The sequence below is a fragment of the Saccostrea echinata genome, unplaced genomic scaffold (assembly GCF_033153115.1).
Source record: "Saccostrea echinata isolate AGI-Se365-2 ecotype Australia unplaced genomic scaffold, CSIRO_AGI_Sech_v1 ptg000046l, whole genome shotgun sequence".
NCBI lineage: Eukaryota > Metazoa > Mollusca > Bivalvia > Ostreida > Ostreidae > Saccostrea > Saccostrea echinata.
In genome coordinates, this window is record NW_026889795.1 from 5,925,619 (window position 1) to 5,946,183 (window position 20,565).

The 20,565-nt window shown below is 36.3% G+C and overlaps 1 protein-coding gene and 1 long non-coding RNA gene across 2 annotated transcripts; both read left to right on the forward strand.

The window, feature by feature from the left end:
* The first annotated feature begins 913 nt into the window (after nucleotides 1-913).
* Nucleotides 914-1,556, forward strand: LOC133202267 (uncharacterized). Its single transcript, XR_009723238.1, has 2 exons — nucleotides 914-983; nucleotides 1,275-1,556. It is a non-coding gene; the product is annotated as an uncharacterized LOC133202267 (long non-coding RNA).
* An 837-nt stretch (nucleotides 1,557-2,393) lies between these two features.
* Nucleotides 2,394-19,814, forward strand: LOC133202260 (gem-associated protein 2-like). Its single transcript, XM_061338057.1, has 8 exons — nucleotides 2,394-2,558; nucleotides 6,786-6,873; nucleotides 12,822-12,911; nucleotides 13,561-13,620; nucleotides 13,927-14,094; nucleotides 14,485-14,553; nucleotides 15,533-15,643; nucleotides 19,427-19,814. Exons 1-8 carry the CDS (start codon nucleotides 2,428-2,430, stop codon nucleotides 19,523-19,525), a joined length of 816 nt encoding a protein of 271 aa, XP_061194041.1. The 5' UTR covers nucleotides 2,394-2,427; the 3' UTR covers nucleotides 19,526-19,814.
* Nucleotides 19,815-20,565: the final 751 nt, after the last annotated feature.

Consider the following 20,565-nt stretch of genomic DNA (forward strand, 5'->3'; position numbering starts at 1 on the left):
AGTATAACAAGCATTCTGAGAGTATTGCATTAGCAATACTAGTCCCCTACCGGCAAGTGTAATCTGGTTCCCGTTAAAAATTGAAAATGCCATAATTCTGTCAAAAATCAATGAAGCGGAATGAAATGCAAACTTGATCTATAACACATCAAGGTAAAGTCACATACCAAAAATCAGCTCAATATCTGCAAGTGTTTAGAAAAAAAGTGCGGAAAACCCTGAAAAATTGAGAAGGTCGTAATTCCGTCAAAAATCATTGAAGCGGAACGAAATGCAAACTTGATCTGTAACTCATTAAGATACACTCACATACCAAAAATCAGCTCAATATCTGCAAGCGTTTAGAAGAAAAGTGCGGAAAACCAAGTGGGACAGACTGACAGACGGACGGACAGACTCAGAGGAAACCTACCCAGCAGGCATACAACGTTGTACCAACGTTGAAAATATGTTGATCTTGGTTGATGACGTTGATCAACCAAATAACAACGTCATATGACGTTGAAAAGAAGACGTTGAAATCACAACTTATTTTCAACGTCAGATTGACGTTGTATAACCAATGATAATCCGACGAAATAGTTGCTGTCATTTATGCAATAATTATTTGAATGTGTTGTTAATATAATCATGTTTGAAAAAAGAACAATTAATTACGAATGTTCATAACAAAATACTACATATATTGTGTTTGATTAAGATGTGACAATAAATGCATTTATTTTACTCAGTACATGCATGCATGTAAAAACAAATCGGATGCAAGGGCGCGGTAGCTATTTGAATGTGGTTTGACCTCAAAACCTCAATGTCCGAACTTATCAATGTCCAAAACATGCTCACCACTTTGGTATTAAATTACTGGCGCGAACTGAAACAAAGAACCTGTCCAGCTGTGTAGATCGAGAACGCCATTTTGTTTTCTAGACTCGTGAAACGCTGATGTCTATTCCACATTTTGGATCGTTACATCCCCAATGAATGTAAGTACCCGTTTATTTAAATGATTTTTTTTACAATGACATGCAACTTTTGCTTCTCAAATGTGTTTTGAAAATAATTTTAATGAAATATTTGGCGTTTGATCCTTCATAAATTTTGCACGATTCAAAATGCGACACACATACGCTCTGAATAGCAGAGGATTAAGCACATAGTGGGTTGAACATCCGCATTGAATAAATCATATTCTAAACATACATATAAGATCAAATTATACATATAGTCTTGTACATGTATATTACTGCTGAATAATGTATTTTCTTTATTTGCAGATGTTGAATTATAGCCGTCCTGTCCTTTCCTTACCAATCTAAAATCATGTGAATTTTGAAATACGTATACAGAACATGTCCGCGTCGATGGAGTACTCACAATACCATCCAAGAATAGTTAAAAAAATACATTATCACTCCATCGGATTCATACTTTTGTGAAATTCTTACCTAGACTTGAACCATATGTGACATGCAATTGCCATTAAGTGATGACAAATGGGAATAAATTGTGATTATGTTTTCATGGATGTAAAAAGAAATAAATAAATAGAAAATTGATTGGAAATTTCCTTTCAATGTGTTTACTGTTATACATGGAATTAATTATACACACCAGTGTGTGTAATGGATCTATGTTCAATTAATAGATGAGCAAATTCAATTTGAGAGTTAAAGATTACGACAAACAAATTTGATAAGGTTTTCAATATATTACAAAGTAAAAGATGTGTTGAAATATCAACCAAAACCACTCATATATCAACATTTTTTCAACGTTGATATAACGTCCGTAGACGTTAATTCAACGTTGAAACAACGTAAAATATCAACGTTGAACCAACGTCGGATTTCAACGTCCATTCAACTTTCAAATCCAACTAAAATTCAACGTCATTTCAACGTTGAGGTACGACGTTGTTTCAACGTTGAAACAACGTTGAAATGCCTGCTGGGTATAGTCCCCTCCGGTTTCACCGGTAGGGGACTAATAAATGTCAGTAGAAAAAATAATATTGTAGTTAAAATCAAATACTATTGGACCATGCCACTCGAGGATATGATTGATATTTTAAAATTTCTCAAAGATCTAATTTTAAAAAAATATCAATATGTTATAGAACACTTAAAAGTTAATGAATGATTTATTTGGATTTGACAATGATTTAATAAAAGACTTCAAATTTGTGGTCAGCTGACTAAATTGTCTGCCTGTAAATCATAGGCAATTTTTTCGTATGCAGGGCACTCCCTAATGATAAAAATTAGTAGGGGGTGCCCTGTATACGAAACAAGTGCCTGTGTTTACAAATGATCCCTTCACATGCGTACACGATTTCTTTGCAGATTTTTGATCGGGCTTGGGCTTCATTTAAAATCGAAAGTACAATCATTACAGAACCCGAGAACGCGGTTCTGAGAACGTGAGATAATGGAAAGCGACGACAGCCTAGTTGATGATGAATTACAACCACAGGCACTTGCTGTCAACATCGAGGACAATGACGATTTTGACCTGAACATACCGCCGACGTCTGGAAATGAATACTTGCGCAGAGTGAGGTATGTAGAACAGGGCTCGACATTAACTTTTTTTCCTACTTGTCCATTCGGACAAGTGACCAAGACATTTACTTGTCCGAACTTCAACTTCACTTGTCCAAAAATTGTTCAATAAAGATACAATACTGTCAACTTGAAAACTACAATAAAGTCCATTACATGTGCTTGATTCGTGATGTTATTGATAAATACATAAAAACAAAATTTCGTCTAGACTTTCTATCCTAACAACAACATAAATGTTCACAAATGAAACTGTCAACATATAACAGAATCTAAACTTCGTAACTCGACGTAACTTTCATGCCTTTGCAGTAGTATGCAATTAGTGAACTTCGATCCCGATCGAGTGTGAACTCGATTACATAGCAATCCATATCGGGATCGAAGTTCGTTTTTTATGTACTGCTTTTGGCCTTCTGTCCTTACCGATGAACTTTCAACAGATGAACAGTCGTTCTTTTTATTATTTGAAGACTTCTTTACATTAAAATGCACTTGTCCAATCGGACAAGTGCCTGGCAATATTCACTTGTCCGTAATTTTTTTCACTGGTACCGGACAAGCGGACAAGCGTTAATGTCGAGCCCTGTAGAATGTTATAAATCTGTGGATTAATTGTTTTAATATGATAACCAGTCTAGATGAACTCTCCAAACGGCGTGAACACTGAAAACGGAGTTTTTGGCACAACCATGCATTACATTGCATATGTGATATAAACAAACAATGGATTGTCGTTCGCTTTCTCCAAATATACAGCCGCATAATGACTGTATTTAGTACATTGTGACTTAATTTTTATTTTTTGTTGAATAAATAATATACAATTATTGCTGTTTTTTTTTTTTAGGTCAATACGATGATTTAGACACCTGAGAAGTACAATATTCACCTCGCCCTTTGAGCTCGGTGAATATTGTACTTCGAAGGTGGCTAAATCATTGTATTGACTGAAAAAACAGCAGTAATTGTTTTATTATATAATTCAATGATTAAATGACACACACTCTTTAAGCAATCCATGCCATCTTACTTGTTCACATCTACTGAAGTACTAGCTGAACATAATGAGAAAACGGGGTTGAAAACAACCAGCTGTATTATTTTGGAAATTTTTATTCTAGTTTAGGAACAATGTAGAAAAAATAAATGTAAGGCACATATATATGATTGATTTTGAGAAAGGGGGCATTAAAAGGAAAAAAATGACATATTACCTGGAAACAAATCTTTGACTAGCCCCCCCCCCCCCCCCCTTCCAAAGGAAAAGAATTCTCCCTACTCAAAATTCTATTTGATGGGACGTAAAGGTCCATAAAAGAGGGGAGGGGGGCTTTCAGTGAAATTTTTTATCCTTAAAATTTAAATTAAAACTTTACATTCTCAAAAGGTAGGGAGAGGGGCAGGCCTCTTGCAACCCCCCCACCTCACCCAAGAATCTATGTGCCTTAATGTTATGTTCATATGAGTGGAAGTCAGGTGTACCGGTAAGTGAAATAACTTTCAAAAACTATTTGCATCAATTTGGAATTTCTCTATCTATTTTTGGTCCAATGTAGAATAAACAAGCATTATGAGAGTATTGCATTAGCAATACTAGTCCCCTACCGGCAAGTGTAATCTGGTTCCCGTTAAGAATTGAAAATGTCATGGTAATTCTGTCAAAAATCAATGGAGCGGAACAAAATGCAAACTTGATCTATAACTAATCAAGGTAAAGCCACATACCAAAAATCAGCTCAATATCTGAAAGCGTTTAGAAGAAAATTGCGGAAAACCCTTAAAAATTGAAAAGGCCATAATTCCGTCAAAATTTCAAATGAAAAATCAAAAAAAAAAAAAAAAAATCAATGAAGCGGAACGAAATGCAAACTTGATCTGTAACTCATCAAGATACACTCACATACCAAAAATCAGCTCAATATCTGCAAGCGTTTAGGAAAAAAGTGCGGAAAACCAAGTGGGACAGACTGACAGACTGACAGACAGACAGACAGACAGACGGACGGACAGACTCAAAGGAAACCTATAGTCTCCTCCGGTTTCACCGGTAGGGGACTAATAATTCCTTATATTGACCTGGAAGGTCACGTGAATTCAATATATTAACATAGTATTTTTCTAACATTGTTGGATCTCAGCCAATCAGAGAGATGGAAATTACTCAATCATATAATAATTACACTAGTCTTATTAAATTATTTTTGTGGATATTGACTAATTTATGGCTTCCAACCTTTGCATAATAGTGAAATGGATACATGACATTGAATTCAATACTGCCAGTAAGAATTATTTTCTTAATTAATTTGTCACCTTGATTTAAAAAAAAATCTGATCAAAGAGTGTATGGCGTCCATCTGTCGTCTTTCTTCCGTCGTATGTAAACTTTTTGCATTTTCGACTTCTTCTCAAGAACCACTAGGCCAATTTCGACCAAACTTGCCAAAAAGCATCCTTGGGTGATGGGGATTTAAGTTTTTTTCACAGGAAGTGCCACACCCTCTTTCGAGGGGAGATAATTAAGAATTCATGAAAATTTGGTGGCATATTTTAAAAAATCTTCTTCTCAAGAACAACTGGGCAAGAAAAGATGAAACTTATGTGAAAGCTTCATTACGTACTCGAGATTAAAGTTTGTTCATATCATAACCCCTGGGGGTAGGGCAAGGCCACAACAGGGGATCGAAGTTTTACATAGGAATATATAGAATTGTTCTTTAAAAATCTTCTTCTCGAGAACAGCAAAGCCATGATTAGTCATATTATAATATAAGTATCCTCAGGTAGTGTAGATTCAAGTTTGCTCCAGTCATGACCCCTGGGGGTAGGGTAGGGCCACAACAGGGGTCAAAGTTTACCATAGGAATATATAGGAAATATCTTTAAAAATCTTCTTCTCAAGAATAGTTAAACCATTATTAGTCATATTAATACAGAAATATCCTCAGGTAGTGTAGATAAAAGTTTGTTCAAATCATGACCCCTGGGTGTAGGACGTGGGCCAAAACAGTGGGTCAAAGTTTTACATACATGTAGGAATATATAGGTCTAATGGTTAAGGGGCATTTGAGTAAAATGCATTGAAGACTTCAAATAGTGGAATGACCTGACAACCCTTGGATTGGACTAGCCAAACCAAAGGGTATATAATGGAAAACTTTGGGAAATTCAGGCATTCAGAAGCTAGCTGAAGAAGTTTGGATGTTGAATTAGAAATAAGAAGTTGTGGGTAAGAGCAAAATAAAAGTATAAAAGTTATAAAAACCAGTGGCATGTATCCTAGGGAACTGATGTTAAGTTCTGGGTGTAGTAAACATGATAAATCTGAAGAATTCCAATCATTAACTCAGACAGAATAAAAGGAAAACCTATATATCCCTTGTAGGAACCTGAACATACATGTTACATAGGAAATATCTTTTAAAATCTTCTTCTCAAGAACAACTAATTAAGCCATTATTACTCATATTTATACAGAAGCAACCTTAAGTACTGTAGAATCAAGTTTGTTCCAATTATGACCTCCCAGGGGCTGGGTGCATAACAGAGGGTCAAAGTTTGCATAAGAATGTATAGGAATCATCTTGAAAAAATCTTCAATCTGCTCAAGAACAGCAAAACCATGATTAGTCATATTATCATAGAAGCATCCTCAAGTAGTGTAGATTCAGATTTGTTCAAATTTAATTAGGGTAGGGTGTGGCCACAATAAGCAAGCGATCAGAGTTTTACATAGGAATACATTATGTAAATTTAAGTTTTTCCATGAATTGTATTCAGATCAGTTCAAAGTTGAAAAATTATCACTGCATGAACATGATCAACATGATGAAAGTTTGATTTTTTGTAATCCTGAAAAAAGTACTAATTTAAGAAATAAACATGATTTAGTAGCCAAACATGCTAAAGAAAGCTACTTCAAGTAGGTTAATAAAGCTATGTAGGTAATTCAAGCTACGTAGCTAAATCTAACAATTGTACCAGACCTGCTTAGAGTGTTAATTTTACAATGTTTTGTTTATTGTAGAAATCACTGTTAGTTTATTTGTCCCTGATTAAGTTTAATAGAGACGTGTCTGAAAATCTATAGCTTTGTAGTGTTTGCTTTGCTTTTCACCAGCTTAATACATTTAATATATGAAATAGTCTAGCAGATAGGTATATGTACTAAGAATTACAGTCTTTTTTACGTGTTTTTCATAATGTATGGCTCTGTTACAGAGAGGAAGCCAAAGATTGTCCACAGATTGTAGTGGCTGATATAGACATGTCTCCATTCCTCCACAGACAAACTGTGAAGATCAGAGAGGTAAGATCAAGGATTGCATGTCCACAGATTGTGATGGCTAATATAGACACAATTTCCATTCCCCTACAGACAGACCGTGAAGATCAGAGAGGTAAGATCAAGGATTGTCCACATATTGTAGTGGCTGATATAGACATGTCTCCATTCCTCCACAGACAGACTGTGAAGATCAGAGAGGTAAGATCAAGGATTGCATGACCACAGATTGTGATGGCTGATATAGACATGTCTCCATTCCTCCACAGACAGACTTTGAAGATCAGAGAGGTAAGATCAAGGATTGTCCACATATTGTAGTGGCTGATATAGACATGTCTCCATTCCTCCACAGACAGACTTTGAAGATCAGAGAGGTAAGATCAAGGATTGTCCACATATTGTAGTGGCTGATATAGAAATGTCTCCATTCCTCCACAGACAGACTGTGAAGATCAGAGAGGTAAGATCAAGGATTGTCCACAGACTGTAGTGGCTGATATAGACATGTCTCCATTCCTTCACAGACAGACTTTGAAGATCAGAGAGGTAAGATCAAGGATTGTCCACATATTGTAGTGGCTGATATAGACATGTCTCCATTCCTCCACAGACAGACTGTGAAGATCAGAGAGGTAAGATCAAGGATTGCATGTCCACAGATTGTGATGGCTGATATAGACATGTCTCCATTCCTCCACAGACAGACTTTGAAGATCAGAGAGGTAAGATCAAGGATTGTCCACATATTGTAGTGGCTGATATAGACATGTCTTCATTCCTCCACAGACAGACTGTGAAGATCAGAGAGGTAAGATCAAGGATTGCATGTCCACAGATTGTGATGGCTGATATAGACATGTCTCCATTCCTCCACAGACAGACTGTGAAGATCAGAGAGGTAAGATCAAGGATTGCATGTCCACAGATTGTGATGGCTGATATAGACATGTCTCCATTCCTCCACAGACAGACTGTGAAGATCAGAGAGGTAAGATCAAGGATTGTCCACATATTGTAGTGGCTGATATAGACATGTCTCCATTCCTCCACAGACAGACTGTGAAGATCAGAGAGGTAAGATCAAGGATTGCATGTCCACAGATTGTGATGGCTGATATAGACATGTCTCCATTCCTCCACAGACAGACTTTGAAGATCAGAGAGGTAAGATCAAGGATTGTCCACATATTGTAGTGTCTGATATAGACATGTCTCCATTCCTCCACAGACAGACTTTGAAGATCAGAGAGGTAAGATCAAGGATTGTCCACAGACTGTAGTGGCTGATATAGACATGTCTCCATTCCTCCACAGACAGACTTTGAAGATCAGAGAGGTAAGATCAAGGATTGTCCATAGACTGTAGTGGCTGATATAGAAATGTCTCCATTCCTCCACAGACAAACTGTGAAGATCAGAGAGGTAAGATCAAGGATTGCATGTCCACAGATTGTGATGGCTAATATAGACACAATTTCCATTCCCCTACAGACAGACCGTGAAGATCAGAGAGGTAAGATCAAGGATTGTCCACATATTGTAGTGGCTGATATAGACATGTCTCCATTCCTCCACAGACAGACTGTGAAGATCAGAGAGGTAAGATCAAGGATTGCATGTCCACAGATTGTGATGGCTGATATAGACATGTCTCCATTCCTCCACAGACAGACTGTGAAGATCAGAGAGGTAAGATCAAGGATTGTCCACAGACTGTAGTGGCTGATATAGACATGTCTCCATTCCTCCACAGACAAACTGTGAAGATCAGAGAGGTAAGATCAAGGATTGTCCACAGATTGTAGTGGCTGATATAGACATGTCTCCATTCCTCCACAGACAAACTGTGAAGATCAGAGAGGTAAGATCAAGGATTGCATGTCCACAGATTGTGATGGCTAATATAGACACAATTTCCATTCCCCTACAGACAGACCGTGAAGATCAGAGAGGTAAGATCAAGGATTGTCCACATATTGTAGTGGCTGATATAGACATGTCTCCATTCCTCCACAGACAGACTGTGAAGATCAGAGAGGTAAGATCAAGGATTGCATGACCACAGATTGTGATGGCTGATATAGACATGTCTCCATTCCTCCACAGACAGACTTTGAAGATCAGAGAGGTAAGATCAAGGATTGTCCACATATTGTAGTGGCTGATATAGACATGTCTCCATTCCTCCACAGACAGACTTTGAAGATCAGAGAGGTAAGATCAAGGATTGTCCACATATTGTAGTGGCTGATATAGAAATGTCTCCATTCCTCCACAGACAGACTGTGAAGATCAGAGAGGTAAGATCAAGGATTGTCCACAGACTGTAGTGGCTGATATAGACATGTCTCCATTCCTCCACAGACAGACTTTGAAGATCAGAGAGGTAAGATCAAGGATTGTCCACATATTGTAGTGGCTGATATAGACATGTCTCCATTCCTCCACAGACAGACTGTGAAGATCAGAGAGGTAAGATCAAGGATTGCATGTCCACAGATTGTGATGGCTGATATAGACATGTCTCCATTCCTCCACAGACAGACTTTGAAGATCAGAGAGGTAAGATCAAGGATTGTCCACATATTGTAGTGGCTGATATAGACATGTCTTCATTCCTCCACAGACAGACTGTGAAGATCAGAGAGGTAAGATCAAGGATTGCATGTCCACAGATTGTGATGGCTGATATAGACATGTCTCCATTCCTCCACAGACAGACTGTGAAGATCAGAGAGGTAAGATCAAGGATTGCATGTCCACAGATTGTGATGGCTGATATAGACATGTCTCCATTCCTCCACAGACAGACTGTGAAGATCAGAGAGGTAAGATCAAGGATTGTCCACATATTGTAGTGGCTGATATAGACATGTCTCCATTCCTCCACAGACAGACTGTGAAGATCAGAGAGGTAAGATCAAGGATTGCATGTCCACAGATTGTGATGGCTGATATAGACATGTCTCCATTCCTCCACAGACAGACTTTGAAGATCAGAGAGGTAAGATCAAGGATTGTCCACATATTGTAGTGTCTGATATAGACATGTCTCCATTCCTCCACAGACAGACTTTGAAGATCAGAGAGGTAAGATCAAGGATTGTCCACAGACTATAGTGGCTGATATAGACATGTCTCCATTCCTCCACAGACAGACTTTGAAGATCAGAGAGGTAAGATCAAGGATTGTCCATAGACTGTAGTGGCTGATATAGAAATGTCTCCATTCCTCCACAGACAAACTGTGAAGATCAGAGAGGTAAGATCAAGGATTGCATGTCCACAGATTGTGATGGCTAATATAGACACAATTTCCATTCCCCTACAGACAGACCGTGAAGATCAGAGAGGTAAGATCAAGGATTGTCCACATATTGTAGTGGCTGATATAGACATGTCTCCATTCCTCCACAGACAGACTGTGAAGATCAGAGAGGTAAGATCAAGGATTGCATGTCCACAGATTGTGATGGCTGATATAGACATGTCTCCATTCCTCCACAGACAGACTGTGAAGATCAGAGAGGTAAGATCAAGGATTGTCCACAGACTGTAGTGGCTGATATAGACATGTCTCCATTCCTCCACAGACAGACTGTGAAGATCAGAGAGGTAAGATCAAGGATTGTCCACATATTGTAGTGGCTGATATAGACATGTCTCCATTCCTCCACAGACAGACTGTGAAGATCAGAGAGGTAAGATCAAGGATTGTCCACAGACTGTAGTGGCTGATATAGACATGTCTCCATTCCTCCACAGACAGACTGTGAAGATCAGAGAGGTAAGATCAAGGATTGTCCACAGACTGTAGTGGCTGATATAGACATGTCTCCATTCCTCCACAGACAGACTGTGAAGATCAGAGAGGTAAGATCAAGGATTGTCCACATATTGTAGTGGCTGATATAGACATGTGTCCATTCCTCCACAGACAGACTGTGAAGATCAGAGAGGTAAGATCAAGGATTGTCCACAGATTGTGATGGCTGATATAGACATGTCTCCATTCCTCCACAGACAGACTGTGAAGATCAGAGAGGTAAGATCAAGGATTGTCCACATATTGTTGTGGCTGATATAGAAATGTCTCCATTCCTCCACAGACAGACTGTGAAGATCAGAGAGGTAAGATCAAGGATTGTCCACATATTGTTGTGGCTGATATAGACACATATCCATTCCTACACAGACAGACTGTGAAGATCAGAGAGGTAAGATCAAGGATTGTCTACAGACTGTAGTGTCTGATATAGACATGTCTCCATTCCTCCACAGACATACTGTGAGGATCAGAGAGGTAACAATTAGAATATATCAAATCAATGTCTTCTACAAGTTATTGTGTTCTCATAAAGACAAGCTGGGAAGACACAGTTTCATTTACCAGGTAGAAGTATGTGTAATTTCATTAAATCATTCTTTGAATTAGTAGATTTTGGAATGTTTGTGATGGTAATCACATGAATTATGTTATAAGGTAGACTAATTTAAACAAATTTTTATGCTCCTGTAACTAAAGATTTGAGGACATACAGTTTTTTGTCTGTCCTTCCATCTATCTTTGTATTTTTGTTTGCAAAAACGTTAACCTTGCCCATAACTTTTGAATTTGTTAGGGCTTTCATGTTTTAGATGTGTATTCCTTGTGACATGATCTTTCTTTGGGTATCAACATTTTTGGCCCCTTGACCTTGGAGTTGAACTTTTTTTTCAAAATTTTACCAACTTTAAACTTGGCCATAACTTTTGAACAATTGGTGCCAGGGCTTTAATATTTCATTAAATATACAATAATCGTTACCAACATCAGTGATTGGGAAGGCCATTAAGGTCAATGGGACGATGGCACAACTGTCAAAGTTTTTAATGGGCCATTTTGAAAATGAATGGGCCATCTATATATTCTGAAGGGCCATTTAAAAAAAATAAAATGACAAACAAATGTGAAATCAAATGAAAACACGTTTCTTTATTAACCAAATCTTATTTTTCACGTATGCAGTGCAGCACATTTAAAGGAACTCGCAAGCAATATAATTTTCTGGTAATTTGGATCAATAACGTCAACATTTCAAATAAACATTGGAAATGAGTGAGGTATTGTACCTTTGTTCTCCTAAATAAAGCGCTTCATGTAACAGGAAGCAGTTTTTGCTGGGTTTTAACCAATGAGATTTGTTGTATTAAAATGACTGCAATTAAAACGAAAGTAAAACAAGCAAGAAGGTCGTACGCAATGTATTTCCAACTAACATCGCTAAAAATTGAATGTGCACTTTGGCGCCACCAATGGTTGATTTAATGCGCCAATTTTCACTTTAATGCGACTATGGCATGCGGTGCAAGCCCTTCCCAATCACTGCAACATTCTTTACCTCCTGATCTTGACCTTGGAGTTTGACTTACATTTGTAAAAACTTTAATTTTGCCTATAAATTTTGATCGGTTGTATTCCTTGTGTCAAGATCTCTCCTTTGGTACCAATATTTTTGACATCATGACCTTGACCTTGGAGCATGACCTACTTTTGAAAAACTTAAATCTTCACCATATTATCTGATTGGTTGGTGCTAGGGCTTTCATATTTCACATTCATGTGTATTCCTTTCAAAACGACATTTCTTTGGGTACCAACATTTTTGAAATCTTGACCTTGACATAGGAGTTTGATCTACATTTAAAAATCTTTAACCTTGGCCTTGAGATGCCATAAGGGGGCATTAGTGTTTCACAAACACATTTTATTTCTGTATGGGATTAAATTTGTCACAGGTCAACTAAAATGGAGATTACCTTGCTTTCTAACCACTAAAGATACAATATCAGTTTCTACACACTGATTTCACCGACATTGTGAATCTGTAAAATTACAACCCCATCGAAAGATGTATGTTTACAGTATTCTGTTATATTTTGTTTCCCTCGTTTATCAGTTTATGTAGTGACGTGTAATTGTTTTTCAGTATGGTGGTCGATTTCCTGCACCAAAGGGTTATACCCCTGATCTACAATGGCAGAAGATGCAAACAGCCAACTTTGCTGAACTTCGTCAGGTATTCAAACATCATCAGATTCCTCAGGACATTTCTTTTGTATCAGTTAGATTGCTTCCACTTAGATGTAATGTAGTTGGCTCTAAGGTCTAATGTTGATGTACATCCATGGCATATCAATACAATTAGGTATTTCTTGCTGCAGGAGTAAAAGTTTTAAAGCAGAATAACTGTATACGAAGTTAAAACATCATTTTAAGTCTACTGTTTGAGTTACATGTAGTAGGTTTAATTAGTTTACTGTATGCTCAAATGATGTAATGTTTAAAAGTTTTATTTTCTTATTTTTACTGCTCATTTAAAACATATGCAAGAATGGATTGCTAGAAGTTTCAGTTGAATAATTCTGTTACTATATATACTCACCTATAAGTCGTTTTTTTGGGAGTTAAACTTTGGTCCAAAACTCTTTGTCCGACTTATAGGCCAGTTATAAAAAGATTAGTATTTTAGAGGGTCAATCCCTCTAATATAAGGTTACTTAAAAAATACAACCAACTTATAGGTGGGCCAACTTATAGGCAAGTATATATGGCATCTGTCTTAGCTTTATGGGAATTTTACAAAATTATTATAGTTTAAAAATTTTGCTTTGGAGAAACTGATTTAAGGGTTTGATTACTATAGCCTGAAACTTTGAATATTATAGAAACTTCAAAGACAGAAAGTTCTGATGGCAAAGAAAGGGTTACTAAAAAGAGACAAACTGGTACGTGTTGACAAAATAAAGATTTACGGTACTAATGCTTCTAAGTATTGTCATAGGAATTAATTACTATAGAGAGATGGTCGGGTTGAAAAATAATGAAATTCAATATATATTCTAAGAAATCATTTTCACTTTAAATAAACCTTCAAATTTAGATAGCCTAATTGTATTTCAAACCAAAATAGAGATACCTAAAATTATCTGTGATTTCATTCATAAGGTGTATCTGAATACCTTGTCACAAATTAAAAATACATAAAACAAGATATGATATTCTGAAATCTGACTGAAGATTCTATTGGACAGCCTCAATGTAACGACGTGGAAGGCTGGTGTCGTCTATGTTTTGGAAGACTTCAGCCACCAGGTGTCTCTCAGAGAGAGGTCAAATCGGAGGTCATCATGGAGGAAGAGGTCAAACCTAAACATGAAGGAGTTTTACCTCTGATGAGCATTGTTGCAGCGTTAGATCAGGTACATGAATATAGATAGTCCAGCCCACCAAGTGATAGGGGTATTGAATTATATCTGTTATTCATGATTTCTTCATGATTCCAGATTTTTAACTTTCCTTAGTAGAAATTGTGATCTATCTTGATTTGTGGTGGAATAATATACAGTCAATAAATCTCATTATCTCAAACCCAAATGGATGGAGTAAAAACTTCAACATATCTGATGATTTAAGATGGAGAAGTTAAAATACATAAAGAAAAAATGGTAAATGGGAGTTTTAACTCTGACATATCCATAGGTGTTAAACAGTTTATAGATAGTGTATCGAGATGGGGGAGAAATGTTTAGTGTAAGTATACGAGCATAATTAAAGGTTTTTTATGTTTCAGCTAATTAACTTTTTTTCAGCCGACTGTGATCAAGGTTTTAGAATATCACATTAACTGGTTTGAAGCTACTGGGTTTTCAGATAAACAGGTAGGTAATCAGTTCTGGATTTTGATAAATTTATGTCTTAAATCTGGGAGCGGGGCCATAGAACTGAAAAAAGACATACGTCAAAATTTGAAATTAGTATAAATTTTGAAATAATTTTTGAAAAATAAAAGAATTATAATATGCATTTGTACTGGAATATCAAAACTGGAAGTTTCTAAATATATTTGTTAAGCAAAGATTGAAATATTCAAAATCTAAATTTTGACTTAAGTCTTTTCTCAGTGTATGTTCTTGGAACCAGATCATATACAATATCTTAAACCACTCATACTCTGACATGGTTGTCCCTAAGACCCGGGGAATTTCCCTGCCTATGATGACATAATCCCCCGGTTATTCTGGTATTCCCCCTCAACCCTCTGTTAGGGGACGACCCCCAAACCCTCTTCTACTTTTTAAATTTCCCCTGCTATTTCAATCTTAAGGACAATCCTGCACTGAATATATCACTGGTATGGTAGCTCAGTCAGTGAAAAGCTCTATAGTCAAAAGGTCATGGGTTTAAGCCCTGGCTGCGACAAACCTTAGTCAATAAAAAAAAAAAAAGGTTGAAACAGTTACTGTTCCTTTGCTAAGTGCTCAGAAATGTTGAAATTTGGAGCCCTTCACCAGCATCTGGTGATGTCTCATATTAGTGAAAAGTTCTGCAAGGATCGTAAAACAACAAACACTGTATATACACCAAATAAGCTAGTCTAACATGTCTACAGATATTATTTAATACTTTGTATTTTTTGTTCAGGGTTTGTGGTTTTATGCATTGTTGGCCAGTCTGCAGAATGATGTTATATAATACATTGTATTTTTTGTTCAGGGTTCGTGGTTTTATGCATTGTTGGCCAGTCTACAGAATGATGTTATATAATACATTGTATTTTTTGTTCAGGGTTCGTGGTTTTATGCATTGTTGACCAGTCTGCAGAATGATGTTATATAATACATTGTATTTTTTGTTCAGGGTTCGTGGTTTTATGCATTGTTGGCCAGTCTACAGAAACCCCTCTCTCCAGAAGCTTGTGCTTTGATTCGATCCTTGGCTCGTAGCTGTGGAAATCTGAGAGCGACTTTAGTATGTATATATAGGTTACAATGTACATGTGTACATTGTAATGCATTTGTTTTGTATATATATTTTTTTAAGTCACTGTCACCTATACATGTATATTTGGTGTGATTTAGAAAGAAAAAAAAACCCACAGTAAAACTTGGAAATAGGGAAGCCCATGGGACCTGTAAATTTACTTTACTTTGCTACATCTGAAATCTGTTATATTCATAGAGCAAATTCCTTAAAGCAATTATAGGGAATTCGCAACATACTATTTTCCAGCAAGTATGACCTCCAAATATGTTAAGAGGAGTATTAAACACAAGACTTACCTTGGATTATTAATGTTTTCTGATGAATTGAATTTAAATATGAATACTTATAAAATATAATGTCAGTTCAATATTTTTAAATTTTGATATCTTTAAAAATTCATTATAAACGATATATATTTCATTATTTTTACCCTCTGTGGGTCACAAAATCATATGTTATATCCATAAATTTGTTATATCAGAGTTTATTTTAACTGTAAAATTTTACAAGACTAGTGTAACAGGAAGGGAGAAAATGTATGGCTGGATTGGGAATCGAACCCGTGACCCCTGCACCACTGGTCAGGTGCTCTACTGTTGAGCTACCCAGGCCAATATCCACCGCCCAAACTAATGCATTCCTCCCTCCTTAAATTCTCTTCGCCTACAAAGACACCACCCAAGTTCATATTGCCCCTGGCAAGACTTTCACCTGTACGTCCAGGGGTGGTCAAGGGCACCAAATTATGTAACAGAAAAGGAGAAAATATATGGCTGGAGAGGGAATTGAACATGGAACCCCTGCACCACTAGTCAGGTGCTCTACTGCTGAGCTACCCAGGCCGATTTCCACGGCACAAACCACTACACAAGGATTTGCAAAAATTTTGCCAGGGATCTTAAAAATCTTCACTATATCCATAAATTTGCTATATATCCACATTCATACTAAACCAATTTTACTATATTCCAGAAAGCATGTACAATTCAGCTTTTTAATTAAGTAATCATATTTTATTTCATCTTATCATTACTTTATTCTATCTGGAGACAACCTGGTAAAATCTCCAGATGTGATATACTGTTAGTACATTATATGTATTATTCATAGTCAAACACTTGTTTTCTCAAGAATATAATATCCCTCCCCCATGACAAAACATAAGATTTGAAGATTAATGTTTGTAAAGTAATTGTAGGAAACATATTAATTTACATATACAGTCAAACCTTGTTATCTCGAACTTAATGGGATCAAGAAAAAACTTCGAGACATCTGATGATTCGAGATATCATATGGGTAAAATAAGCGGTTGGGACATCCAAATCACTTCAACATATCCATGGTATTGGAGATATCAGTGTTCGAGATATCAAAGTTCAACTGTATAAACTAATCAACTCTCAAGATTCTAACCCCTCATTCTAATGATAGGATACATAATTATGTATCAAGGTACAGTACCGACCAGACACAATCTAACACCAGAGTGAACCCGAAGCACACCACGGGTTCGCTCGGGGTCCGCTACGGGTCCGCTTTCAGAAATTTTGGGTTCGCTCTGCATTCGCTCGGTGTCAGCTCTGGATCTGCTAGAGCGAACCTGGCGTTCGCTTTACCAACTCGTGCATGAAGCGGACCCCGCTTTAATCTTGCCGCCAGTAAGCCCCACCCTTGTATATTCTAAATTATGTAATGAAATCGATCATTGTTGTTTTTGTGGTGAGTGATGCATGTGCATGTACAGAGGCTGCAACGTTATTGTTGACAACATACATGAACGATCACGTTTACACAAACGATTCCGCACGATTTACGCATGATAAACCTGTTACACGAACCATCCTTCACGGACACGATTCTTCATGTTACATGATTATTCACGATTGTTAACCCAAATGTACGATTTTTTACAAAAATATAGTTTAAAATATTTAGGATTGGATATTTTTAAAACGAAATATTAAGGCTTAATTAATAGATGTTTTAGATTAAAAATAATTATTGCTGCAATTCATCAACTTTGGAAAACTGAAAAAAAATATATTTAGAAATGGATATTTTTGAAACTACATGTAAATAAGACAGTCGTGTTATAGTTATTTTAGATTACAAATAATTATTCATTTAATTCTCTGACGTGGGTATTTTTTTTTATCTTTTTGATACGTAAAGATGTAATTTATGATAAAATGCTGCATGTTCTATCACATGATATAGGTTGGCCGTGAGTTTTGATTCAATTGGATTTTATGATATGCAGTAAGGGGTAAAAGATTTTAAAAATGGCCTTAGAATGAATTAAAACTATATCCATCTTTCCATTTATTAATTTCAAAAATCAGCATTTTTTTTTTACATTCATTCATTTGCAGAAATTATAAAATAATAATGATAAGTATCAGGGATAAAAAGTAATCCCGACAATCATGTCTTGTACATTTGCGGACTAAATAATGCTACCCTATTTTAAGAGAATACAATACTGTATGACTTACTATATTGCTTATTTACTACCGATAATTAGTTCGTTCAATTATGTAAATCTCGCTTCATATTTTTTCTTTTATTTCAGTTTTAAAAAAACAAACAAGCAAACAAACAAGCTAAATCAGCTTGGCATTATTTTTTTGTAAAAGATAAATAAAAAAAAATACCATAGTAGTTTACGATTGGACATACCTGTACATTTATGCTGTACATTTATTTTTTTTATTTCAATTAAGAAGATCAATAATTTTGATGTTGATCTGGATTTAAACGAAAATGTAAATTAGAATTATAAAAATAGAATAATTGAATGAAAGCACGCACATATACATAATCTTGTACAGTATCTTTTTTTAGTAACAATTTTTAAAAAAAAAACCCATTATTTTCTTTTTTTTTCTTTAATTATAAATTAAAGTATGTTTGGTCTGATAAATATTAATGGATTTGAAAAATGTAAAATAAAGAAAATTAATGTATAAACATAACATGCTACCTGGATAAATAATAAAATATAAATATAATTTTTTAATCATGTTAATAATAGTTTCACACTGTACATTTAACACGCTTTGCTTGTACAATGTTTTATTTACATCTAATGACAAACTGGCATGCTGATAGGTTGACGCGCTGATTGGTGAACACATCTTATCGCAAATCCTGATTGACAGCTCTGTTATGCAACACCGAACACGCGTTGGTTTCTGGGTTTGCTACTGAATTTGGGGTTCGCTTTCGGCATTCGCTCTGGGTCCACTGCAGGTTCGCTCGGGGTCAGCTATAGCGAACCCCAAGCGAACCCAGAGAGCAAACCCGGGGTGCGCTTTGGGTTCGCTTTCTGTTAGGTTGTGTCTGGTCGGTACTGTAGTCATGGATGTTTTTCTATTGCTTGAATTTTATGATTACTGAAAATGCCTTAAAAAAACAACACATTTATCACAGTTCATTAGATTTAAAAGCAATTTCAACATGTTGGGTGTTAAATGACCAATTACTACCAAAAGCATCCTCATTAAATTTTCCTGTGCTAGATTACCAGTGCTGCTAAATGGAGTGCTGGGTTTACTTAGAAGTTTTGATAAGAATAGTACATGTATATAGTGAAACAATCCTCTAAATACATCATGGGCTAACTTGGTAACAAGAAACCTACTACATATTTTTTCTTTAAATTTTGATTTTTAAATAAGCATGAATAATCAGCATATAATTATTATAATTTAAGTTGACTAGTGATCTTATTTATAAAATTTGATTTTTAATTTGCATTTTCAGGAAAGCCCTGAGGACCCCCGTTTAGTTCCATTAAATCTCTTCATCTGCCTCGTATCTCTGTATTTTGACCAATCAGATTTAGCAGATCCAGTCACATGATTTACCACAGAAAAACATTCATGTGCCACACTCATCTTACGTGTTGGTGTAATTCTTAGTGGTTGGTGAACAACCGTTACATCCACACGCATTTGTTTTCTGAGGATTATCATGTTTTAGCCTTCATCCATGAGTAAGGACTAGAGAGAGACCTGCAGTGCTTATTGTCACTGCTATATAGCATGATTACTTAGCTTAATCATTTGCTGGCATTGTAACCGAGCAGGGTTGTATTTTGCTTTACATTACTATAAACACTGGAAATTGTGAATAAATGAAGATTGTGTAATTTCTTTTTCTTTTTTTTTTTTGGGGGGGGGGGGGGGGGGGGAAGGAAAGTTAGACAAGAGGCCCATGGGCCATAACACTCATCTGAGTAACTTTGGCCCTGCTGTTCTTCACCAGATTTTCCTCCTTGTAATACTTATTGTGGCCCCACCCTATCCCCAGGGGCCATGATTTGAACAATTTAGAATCTTCAATACCTCAGGAACTTCCCACATAAGTTTCAGCTTGTCTGGCCCAGTGGTTCTTGAGAAGAAGATTTTTGAAGATTTATCCTATATATTTCAATGTAAAATTTTAATTCCCTGTTGTGGCCCCGCCCTGCCCCCGAGGGCCATGATTTGAACAATTTAGAATCTACACTACCTCAGGAAGTTTCCATATAATTTTCAGCTTTTCTTGCTTAGTGATTCTTGAGAAGATTTTTCCTATATATTCCAATGTAAAACTTTGATTTCCTATTGTGACCATACCCTAGCCCCAGGGGTCATGATTTGAAAAATTTAGAATCTACACAACCTCAGGAAGCTTCCACATTAGTTTCAGCTTTTCTGGCCCAGTGGTTCTTGGCAAGATTTTTTAATGACCCCACCCTATTTTTATCTTTTCTTCATTATCTCCCCTTGGAAGGGGGGGTACTTTTCCCAAGGATGCTTTGTACCAACTTTGGTCAAAATTGGCCTAGTGGTTCTTGAGAAGAAGTTGAAAATGTGAAAAGTTTACAGACAGACGATGGACAACGGGTGATCAGAAAA

Excerpts from the sequence above, each read along its gene's own strand:
- LOC133202260 (XM_061338057.1), top strand. The coding sequence starts at position 2,428 with ATGGAAAGCGACGACAGCCTAGTTGATGATGAATTACAACCACAGGCA. Across the intron at positions 2,559-6,785 it reads GAATACTTGCGCAGAGTGAG|AGAGGAAGCCAAAGATTGTC; the intron begins GTATGTAGAACA and ends GCTCTGTTACAG. Across the intron at positions 12,912-13,560 it reads ACTTTGCTGAACTTCGTCAG|AAACTTCAAAGACAGAAAGT; the intron begins GTATTCAAACAT and ends TGAATATTATAG.